Below are 10871 nucleotides of genomic sequence, written 5' to 3'. Positions count from 1 at the left end.
AGCATGACTAAAAAAAGGGAGGAAAACTGATTATTTTAGTGAATTATCTAAGTCCAAGGACCATAACTCTGCACAAAATCATCAGACTGGAACAAAATTCGAACTTGATCTGTAACTTATCATGATAAAACAATACACTAAATATCAAATAAATACCTACAAGCACGAAGAAAAAAAGTGTGGAAAACTGATTTGCCGGAATGACGGATGGACAGAGAGAGTGCAAACCTAAAATCCCCTTAGACTTCGTCTGTAGGGGACTAATAAGATTTAATCAATGAGTTCATCACACTACATACAACCTTTTAAGGTAAGATGGTGACTTCAAGTCAAGATTATGCTACAACTCTTATGTAATTGTTTATAGATATCAATGTGGATTAACATTACCTTAAAGGAAGTATAGGAATTTAACCAAATTAGAGGCTCCGTGCAAATTTACCCCTTAATTACTCAAGGTATAAATGTCTGAGAAATTTAGCTTAAAATGGCTTTGTTTTTATCATTCCCCTGAAATTTCATCATTTTCTGACTTGTCATCTCAGTGAAGATTTTTGACAATTGGCCAATCAGAATCAATTTTTTTTTCTCTGGTAGCCATGTTTTTCTTCCAATCAGAACCAAATAAGGATCATTTGTTAAAAACCTGCCCTACATCATTCCTGTCAAGTTTGGTTAAATTTGACCAAGCAGTTTCGGTGAAGATACAAAAAGTGACAATTAATAAACAAATGTAAAATCAACTGTTATTTTCTTCAAGTTCTATCCTTCTTTTCTTCACTTCTGGTCCACAACCTAAAAAATAAAAGTAAATCAATATTTTAAAGTTTCACTTCAGTCTATGACCATGATGCATATGACATATATCTATATAATACAAACATGTCTGGTTACTGATAAATCATTCATTAAGTCAATATTCTTTATATGTACATGTAAATCAACATAAAAAAATGGTCAGAATATTTATCTTACAATATCTCTCCTATAGAAAATATAACAAAGTTTTCAATAACAAATAAATGTATGACCAAAAGAAGATGTTGGGTATATATCAATGAGACAGCAACACAATGAGATTAATAACTTAAAGCCATCTTGAGGTCAACATGCAGTCTTCAACAATAAACGGACGTGAGTCGGTTGACAGGTGTCTATACAATATGTCGAACCCTAAATATCCCAGGCTATGCCAGGGTGAAAACAGTTGGAATAAATCAAACAGAGATAATTACCACAAAGTTCTCCAAAAAGTAATGGTAAAAAAATCATTAAGAGATGGCATAAGACAACATTTTTTTGTGGTGACACAATGGCGGTTATTATGGGTGATTAGAACTGAAATATATCTCTGTATGTTCAAAAAATATTATATGACATGGTTGTAAATCAGACTTTTTATTTATCTAAATCACCAGCTATCACCCTGATTGAATGTGATTCAATCACCACAAGCAAGAGCAACTTTTAAATGAATATCTTTGTGTCTACTTTACTTAAGCTTTTTCAGGATGTGTACAAGTAATTACACATAACACCAGTAGTCATAGTAGTCAGGTACTTGTGTTTAACAAAGAATAAATTTCTTTAAAAGATAGTAAGTTGTAAGAACACAGATAAAAATGAATCCATCAAAAACTCAAATGAATAGTATTCAGTTGGGATATTTTTTTGTATTTGTGGGCTGTAAATACAAAAAAATCATCCCTATTTCCATAAGAGCTATGGTTCTGCTGATATAGTAAATCATGCGTGTGGAATAAATTAATATTAAGGAATAAACATTCAGCTTACCCTCCTCTGGTTTTTGCCTGAATAGAACCTCAGCTGGCATATGGAAAGACACGCACATCATTTCTTTATTAGGGGCTACATTTCTAACATTATGAATGGTAAAGTTATCTGGTAATTGTGATCCTATTGTACTCTCTAATCTCTGTTTCACATCAGCTTCAGGAGTCTCACTCTTTGTAAAACAATACACATACATATAAGGAAGTAAATCTGATGATGTAGGTTTTATATTATCATCAATATCAGCAAATAATGACTGAAATGTATCAGTAAACTCAATACCAAGAGCTGGCAAATTCATAACAACTTTCAAATTTGTCTTATTTCCTGTTTCCATATAATTTTCCCATCTTTTTAAAATATCAGGTTTGACTATTGTCTTGATGAATTCTCTTCCATCTAAATTACTGCAGTGTATCTCTGTCTTAATTTTGTTTAGTTTGATGTTCTTACAGAGACTTTCATTAGAACTAGGATTCAAGTCATTGGCAAAAACAATAGCTTTCCTTGATTTAGCAGCAGGTATAGCAAATGGTCCTACACCAGCAAAAACATCATATACAACATCTTCTTCTTTTATTTCATTAACAACCCTTTGATGCTCGGAACCTACAAGTAAACAATATACATGTACATGTATGAAACTTTTTTTTTTTTATCAAAATTTCATAAGGGTGCATTTTATTAGGGGTTCAGTAATGATCAAAATCAGTTCTTTCATTTTGCTCATTTAGATTTGCTTGTTACTCTTGTAACCCTTTTATCATTATAAAAAAAGGCGTCAATTTCAATGGTTATATGATATAGATTAAATCAAAAACTTTGTCTTGCCATCTTGACCTCTGACATGTCTGACCTTGGAAATCAATAGATAATTTTTTGAGTGTGAAAATAAAGAATTGTTTGATGAACATTTCTTATTTTATACACAACCACAACTGAAATGTTGCTTGAAGTAATTTCCATTGTACCAAACTGTACTTTGGAAAATGTTTAACTACATGTATGTATATAACAAGCTCAGTTACTGTTTGATGAATTTATAGAATATCGAGTCAGTAACAGTTTAATTTAAATATTGTGTGCATTTAATTCATTTAACTGTGTAATTACATGTAAATACCAGCTTACAACCTACATGTAAGTATAATCTTTATTTACCAAAGTCATAACAACTAAAGGCATACAACATATAAACTACACACATTAAACATAGATAGCAGAAGGTAGTGTGAAATGTATTACAACATGTTAGACCTTAATTTTTGTGCACGAAATATGAATTTACCAAAATTACATAGCTCTCTAAGATTATTCAAACTCATTTAATGTATATATATGTTTATCATGTTTATCATGTTTATACATATACATTTTGTAGAAGGTTTTCTCCAATAATAAGGTTTAATAAAATAAGATCTATTAAAGACCTTGATAAGTGGGACATTTTAAATTGAGGAAATGTATCTCATCCTCAATGTCATCCTTACAAAAAATACAGAGTTTATTACTTTTAGAAATTGCAGAGTAACGTCCACATTCTATAGCTAAATTATGACTACTAACTTACTAAGTCTTATTTAGGTAATACATGTCTTATAAATATATATATAACTGGTATTGGTTTACATAAATAATATTGAAAACAAAGATTTTGAATCACCTATCTATACATGTAGCTTGAACATTTAATTAAATTACTCAGTCATGTCAGTTGGCTGTCAAAATCTTGCTTCAGACAATCAAACAGGCACTGTTTTATTTAAGAAATAATTCATGGGGGCTTAAACATATCGTGATTTTACCACGGGTTGGCCCTTTATGACAAATATTTTACCCTGAGCGATCACGATATATTCAAGCCCCCATGAATTATTTCGATTTTAATAGGACAAATATGGCAACTGTTCTAGGTGAAGACATTATTTGCCGTTCCCATAAATAAATGCACTATTAAATTGACGTAGAAGAACAGAGCAAACTGAATAAGTGGCATGCTTAAACTATTTACAATAACATATTTAGATAGGTTAGGATGAATCTAAATGATAATTGTATTTATATGTCTTATATGTATACAAAAAATGGCTTATATAACACATTTTAGCATTGTTTGTTTACGTTTCCTGTTGTGATGATTTTTGGTTTCACAAGCGTGTATTTTCCCGTAAAATGCTTATATTCTTACGTCATCATTCTATGACGTCGGGTAGCTCATTCATAAAAAAGCATATGACGTGGGAGTACAATCGGAACAGCCCAAACAATATATTCATATTTTACCACAGGTGTGTACTCAAAGCGTTTGAAGAACGTCATGTTAGAATATTAAGTAAAAAGCACTGGAGAGCTTACTATCTACCGTATATTAAAATATCCTTGATTATACCAAATATCACCTTAACCTATACTATATTCATCTCATTTTAAATAAAATACAACCAATTTGTCTTATTATTTGGACATTTTTGTAAATCATCATATAAAAAACAGTAACAGTTTTTCAAAATACAGTTTGTGGTACATAGATTAAACCAGTATCTAAAAATTCTTCATTTTCTGGTGTGCAATAAGACATTACTAAGAGAGCTATTCACTTTCATAATTTTACAATAGCCCAGATTCTAAGATTCAAGTATTAAAGGCATATGAAAAATAAAACAAGAAAGGAGATCACTGAAACACAGACTGTGGGGAGATTATTCAAACTTTGAAAAGGAAACTGAAACAGACAAATTTACAAGAAAATATTCACTTACAGTATCAAGTTTATAAAAATTACTTTTACAAGTTATACTTCTGACTCAACAACAACAACAACACTCTATTTTAGAGAACTACAAAGTTAGTTATACAATTAATCTTCCCAGAGGCCCTAATCATACTAAACATAAGCCTTGTAAATGATCAGTCTGGATATCAATGCAAATTTGATTCAAGCCATTTCAATTGATATTTTATAGTGTGTCTTTCTATGTTGTGATGTTACACTATTGTTTCAGGTAGGGTGGGAGGTTGGCGCCTATCAAAACGTTTAAACCCGCTGCATTTGTTTGCACCTGTCCTAAGTCAGGAACCTGATGTTCAGTGGTTGTCGTTTGTTGATGTGGTTCATAAGTGTTTCTTGTTTCTCGTTTTTGTCAAGCCTTCGACTTGAGTCGAAAAAGCGAGACATAGCAATCCTACATTCCGTTGGGGTCGGCATCGGCAGCGTCCACAAATATTCACTCTGTGGTTAAAGTTTTTAAAATTTTAATAACTTTCTTAAACTATCCTGGATTTGTACCAAACTATGACAGAAGCTTATTTATGATCATAAGATAGTATCCAGAAGTAAATTTGTTAAAAAAAAATTCATTTTTTCCATATTTTACTTATAAATGGACTTAGTTTTTCTGCCAGGAAACAATACATTCACTCTGTGGTTAAAGTTTTTAAAATTTTAATAACTTTCTTAATACTATCCTGGATTTGTACCAAACTTGGACAGAAGCTTGTTCATGATCAAAAGCTAGTATCTAGAAGGAAATTTTGTTAAAATTAAATTGTACCTGTTTATCCGTATTATACTTATAAATGGACTTCTAAGCTTTTCTTCCAGTTAACATTAAATACAGTCTGCAGTTAAAGTTTTTAAAACATTTATTAGATTCATAAACTATCCTGGATTTATACCAAACTTTGACAGAAGCTTCTTACAATCAAAAGATAGTATCTAAAGGAATATTTTTATTGATTTTTTTCCTCATTTTTGTTGAGACTGCGATTAACCGCAAAAGAAGGCGAGACACTGGGTTCCGCGGAACCCTTACGAAATTTTTATATAGATTAGACCATTGGTTTTCCTGTTTGAATGGTTTTACACTAGTCATTTTTGGGGCCCTTTATAGCTTGCTGTTCGGTGTGAGCCAAGGCTCCATGTTGAAGGCTGTACTTTGACCTATAATGGTTTACTTTTACAAATTGTGACTTGGATGGAGAGTTGTCTCATTGGCACTCATACCACATCTTCTTATATCTATCAAAGTGTAATACAGCTATGTTTTGTTGCATCATTTTTGTACATTGCAATTGTACTTAATGAAAATAGACATATCATCTGTAAGTTAAGCTACATGCAAAACAAATATCTTGCTGGTATGGGCCAAATTATACAGGGATGTGTACAATAAAATAATAAAATCTTAAAGAACACTTACTCAATCTGGGATTCCAATATACTTTTGAAAAGTCAAACTCAAATGTAAATCCATGTTCTTTTGCTTGAGCTATCATATTATCTTCTCCTGCTATTAACTCCATTTTAAAATTACGGAAAGTATTGTCTATTTGACCAGTTTTGTTTACTACTGTTTTCACTGAAGGGTTTTTATCCATTAAGACCTGGCCTGCAATGAAAATTATTGAAGAATGATCAACATACTGATACAAGAATAATAACATTATATTTACAGGTATATAAAATATCAAATGTCTTTATATTTTATGTAGTAATTGCTTTTCTTTCTCAGAATTTGATTTATTCACCAGAACACAGGACAATCAGTCAATGGAGAATGCATGTGCTATTAGGTTAAAGATTATATAAAAGTAGTTAAATATATACCTTATCTTGAAAAAAAAGTTTAACTACAGGATTCTTCAATGCAGTTCTTACTTCACGAATAAAAGACATTGTTTACATGGAGGTTAACACCAATGAAATATTAACCAATAAATTAAACAAGAGGCTCTCAAGAGCCTGAATCGCTCACCTGTATTTCAGAGGAGAAGATTTTTAAATGTTAGCAAACTTGATGAACAAATTGTGTAAAATTGTCTTTAAAGACAATAACTCCTTAAGGGGTCAATTGACAATTTTGGTCATATTAACTTTTTTGTAGATCTGTAACTTTGCTGAACATTATTGCTGCTTACAGTTTATATATATCTATAATAATATTCAAAATAATAACAAAAAACTGCAAAATTTTGTTAAAACTACCAATTCGGTGGCAGCAACCCAACAATGGGTTGTTCGATTCGTCTGATAATTTTGAGGGCCAATAGATCTTGACCAATTAAACAATTTTACCCCGTGTCACGTTTGCTCTAAAAGATTTAGTTTTTGAGATATAAGCCAAAAACTGCATTTGACCCTTATGTTCTAATTTTAGCCATGGCGGCCATGTTTGTCGATGGATACAAACTTCGGATACAATTTATAAACAAGATACCCTAAGGAACATTTAGTTAAAGTTTGAAGGTAATTGGCCCAGTAGTTTCAGAGGAGAAGATTTTTAAATGTTAGCAAACTTGATAAACAAATTGTGTAAAATTGTCTTTAAAGGGCAATAACTCCTTAAGGGGTCAATTGACAATTATGGTCATATAACTTTTTTGTAGATCTTACTTTGCTGAACATTATTGCTGCTTACAGTTTATATATATCTATAATAATATTCAAAATAATAACAAAAAACTGCAAAATTTTGTTAAAACTACCAATTCGGTGGCAGCAACCCAACAATGGGTTGTTCGATTCGTCTGAAAATTTCAGAGCTGATAGATCTTGACCAATTGAACAATTTTACTCCATGTCAGGTTTGCTCTAAAAGCTTTAGTTTTTGAGATATAAGCCAAAAACTGCATTTGACCCCTATGTTCTATTTTTAGCCATGGCGGCCATGTTTGTCGATGGATCAAAACTTCGGACACAATTTATAAACTAGATACCCTAAGGAACATTTAGTTAAAGTTTGAAGGTATTTGGCCCAGTAGTTTCAGAGGAGAAGATTTTTGAAATAGTTTACGACGACAGACGACGGATGCCAAGTGATAGCATAAGCTCACATGGGGCCTTTCGGGCCCTGGTGAGCTAAAAAAGACATCTAGAGTTCAAAATACAGATTTCAACAAAAGATTACTGTGTATATACTACACAATACATCTACATTGACGCTAGTTTCATTATAATTGTTTATGACTTTAAACAGTGTCGTAAAAGGCATCTACAAGTAAATTAAACCCGATCTTTAAAGCAAACAAGTTTCACAAACTTTCCTTCAAGTTATTCTTTTTAGCTACAACAATGTAATTAAGACTGGTTGAATTATTTACTTTATAGTTATTATGACCAACACCTGACTCCTCATGAAAAAAAAGATGTGCAAACAAAAAAAAACTACATGTTCAAATTTATTTATTTGTATGTTTGTTTGAATTTTTTAGTCTGTTGTCGTTGTATGTCTTGGCTGCTGGATTACATTTAGTGTCACATTAACCTATAATGTCTGTTTTGGTTGCTCATCAATATACAGTCAGGGGAATTACTTAAATGAATGATTTCTAAATCACCAATTCGAGTAACATTTTGTCCAGAAATGTTGAAAGTAAGTGTTGTCTTTCTTTTATAATCACATATTTAAGTACATGTAGTACAAATTAATCACTAGACTAAGTGATTTAATTTTATGGTAGCTTTAAATCTATAATACTAATGATCCAGGGACTAATTATGTTTCTAAAATTATCAGAACCAACATCTGTGTTTTATAGGATGACTGGTCATGTCAGGTGATGACCTTGTACTGAATCTGGGATAATGACATGAAAATCACTTGTTTAAGTATCAGGGCCTGTATGCATAGAGCTACTTAAGTAAAGATTTGTTCCCAAAGGACGGATTTTTCTACATGTCCTACGATAAATTAGAATTACGATTGGATATCTCACCTTAAGTAGCTTTATGCATACGATCCCAGACCTCTATTTTCTTCCAAAAAATCACTTCTTTAAGGATTATTATTTTAAATACCCCCACTAATTTCAACACCCCCAAACAGTGAAATTTTGATAGCCAACAGTAACATATTACATAACCTGTAGGATGAAACCTTGAATTTTACAGGAAAAATACTCCCACTGCTGGGAAAAATCTGTTAATACAGTATAAGTATTAGTTCATTTATATGTAAAGCCTTCATTATAGCATTTTTATTTAACAAATATAGAATTGACAGCTGAATGATTGCATCAAAGGTATGAATGAACCTTACTACTTAAAAGAAGCAAAAGGTTATTTTTTTCAATTTTACTAATAATAAGATATAATCTATACCAGTGTATGTAAAAAATTTTGGTAAAACTACAAAATCACCGAATTTCTAATTTGCTACTTACATGACTTAAATAAGTGATTTTATAAATCACTTATTTCAGTAATTCCCCTGACTGATATATTCATATTCAAATATTTATCGCCATTTAAACTTTTAACAATAAGTTTGTGACAAATACAAAGAAGTAGACAATATAACTGAAATTCACATATATATGTATATTTCGCTGAGGGAAGAACAAAAATTTGCTAACGAAATTTTGAAGATCTAACATTATTGGGCTAAATTTGAGACGAATTATATATAAAAAGAAATAGTTTGATATCCAATAAGACTTTACCTCCAGATCAACCAGAAAATAAACTATCAGCATTTGATCAGTATTAAAGCAGAATAATAATTAGAAAATGCAAACTAAAATATTACAACTTGAATATGTGCAATGTTTTAAAAATTCCTATACATGATGAATGTACTTGTATGCAAGTTTGTCTCCAACATGACCAATTCAGTGTTGCTAATAATTCATTTAAAAACCATTTTAGATGGAGACAATAATTCTTTACTTATTGTTTGAAGGTTGGTTGAATTGTTAAACAAAAAAAGGTTAAAATTCAATGCAGTTAAAATGTTGTAGCAACAAAAAACATGTTGAAATAACATATACATGATAAACATGATATCTGCACAATGTAATTGTTCTAAAATGTGTATTTTATTTCAACATTTATACTTTTATATTTCATAAAAAATTGTGGTAGTTCAGTTAAATGTTCCAAATCATTTTAATTATTTTCAATTGAAAGACAAAGGCAGGCAAAATGTTATGTACACAACTGACATGTATTGGAGCTAAAAAGGCATGGGCGGATCCAGGGTGGCCCCCCCCCCCCCCCCCCCCCCGTTTGTGGGAAAATTTTGGTTGATTATATAGGGAATCACTGAAGCATGACTGGAGCGGCCCCCCTTACAAAAAGTTCTGGATCCGCCACTGCAAGGTACATGTAGGTTAGCATGTGATGTACATTTAGATTGTTATGAAGTATTAATTACAACCAACATTTTCTCTAACTTACTTCACATGCTTAACTAACAGTTTCTGCATAACTGCTTTAAAGTTATTATTACCTATAATATGTTTATATTGGAGGACTTCTTCTTTTAAATTAAGATGGGCTATATGTCCTATAATGGAAAATCCAGAGACATTGGTTTTTACAATAGCTGGAATTATTTCTGAAGCTGTCCAATTCTCATAGCACAACTCTATATCATACTGCTGAAAGCTTTCCAAGTCTACATCAGCTTTTTTGAACATTTGTCTTTCTTCATTGCTAAAATCATTTAGTGACTTGTATTTCAATGGATTGAGAAGAAATAGCTTGTGTGATTTATAATCAGGATCAAAGTTTTCAAGATCTGCTATTGGTTTCAGTTTTGGCATCCTCAGCATTGATAACTTCATACATTTACTCATATGTTTTATTGCTTGAAATGGTACTTTAACTCCTGGAATTTTACAAGTCCTTTTGAAGGCAGATTTGTCCAAAACTTTCATTCCTAAAACCTGTTTTGGGGGACACAGTTCTAACATCTCAGACTCTGAGTCAATGTTATCCATTTTTAATTTCAATTTGTTGAAAATATCAAAGAAATTTGATGAAATGGCCTTATTTGTAAACTTCTGTAAATTAATCAGAAGTACTCTATCAAAAAACCGGTAATTCGCAACTTGGAGGAATTTCTGTCCATTTGTTTCAGTTCTTACAACTACAAGTCTTTTGGAGTCTATAGATGACAATCTTGGTATAAATCGGTGAAAAATCTGTTTAATGAACATGAATGAAATTATTTAGCAATTAAATTTTCAAAGATAAGGACGTTTTGTCATTTCTTCTTAGAGAAACGTGCAGAAAATTTATCAACAGGAAGTTGCTACTCTTTGATCCTCTTCACTAAAGAGTAGGAGAGTTTACT

The 10871-nt window shown here is 31.2% G+C and overlaps 2 protein-coding genes across 2 annotated transcripts in view; both read right to left on the bottom strand.

The window, feature by feature from the left end:
* Positions 1-10871, bottom strand: part of LOC127732641 (dedicator of cytokinesis protein 9-like) — a 401298-nt gene that overhangs the window by 234331 nt on the left and 156096 nt on the right. The gene's annotated exons all lie outside the window — the stretch shown is intronic.
* On the bottom strand, positions 103-10828 carry LOC127732642 (tRNA (guanine(37)-N1)-methyltransferase-like). The gene is made up of 4 exons (XM_052241746.1): positions 10023-10828; positions 5994-6182; positions 1795-2403; positions 103-795 (listed from the first exon to the last, which is right to left on the bottom strand). Exons 1-4 carry the CDS (start codon positions 10732-10734, stop codon positions 740-742), a joined length of 1566 nt encoding a protein of 521 aa, XP_052097706.1. The 5' UTR covers positions 10735-10828; the 3' UTR covers positions 103-739.

The sequence above is a fragment of the Mytilus californianus genome, unplaced genomic scaffold, assembly GCF_021869535.1.
Source record: "Mytilus californianus isolate M0D057914Y unplaced genomic scaffold, xbMytCali1.0.p SCAF_26, whole genome shotgun sequence".
Taxonomy (NCBI): domain Eukaryota; kingdom Metazoa; phylum Mollusca; class Bivalvia; order Mytilida; family Mytilidae; genus Mytilus; species Mytilus californianus.
This window is presented reverse-complemented; position numbering and strand designations above follow the sequence as displayed.

Excerpts from the sequence above, each read along its gene's own strand:
- LOC127732642 (XM_052241746.1), bottom strand. The coding sequence starts at position 10,734 with ATGTTCATTAAACAGATTTTTCACCGATTTATACCAAGATTGTCATCT. Across the intron at positions 6,183-10,022 it reads CCAATATAAACATATTATAG|GCCAGGTCTTAATGGATAAA; the intron begins GTAATAATAACT and ends TTTTCATTGCAG. Across the intron at positions 2,404-5,993 it reads ATATTGGAATCCCAGATTGA|GTTCCGAGCATCAAAGGGTT; the intron begins GTAAGTGTTCTT and ends GTTTACTTGTAG.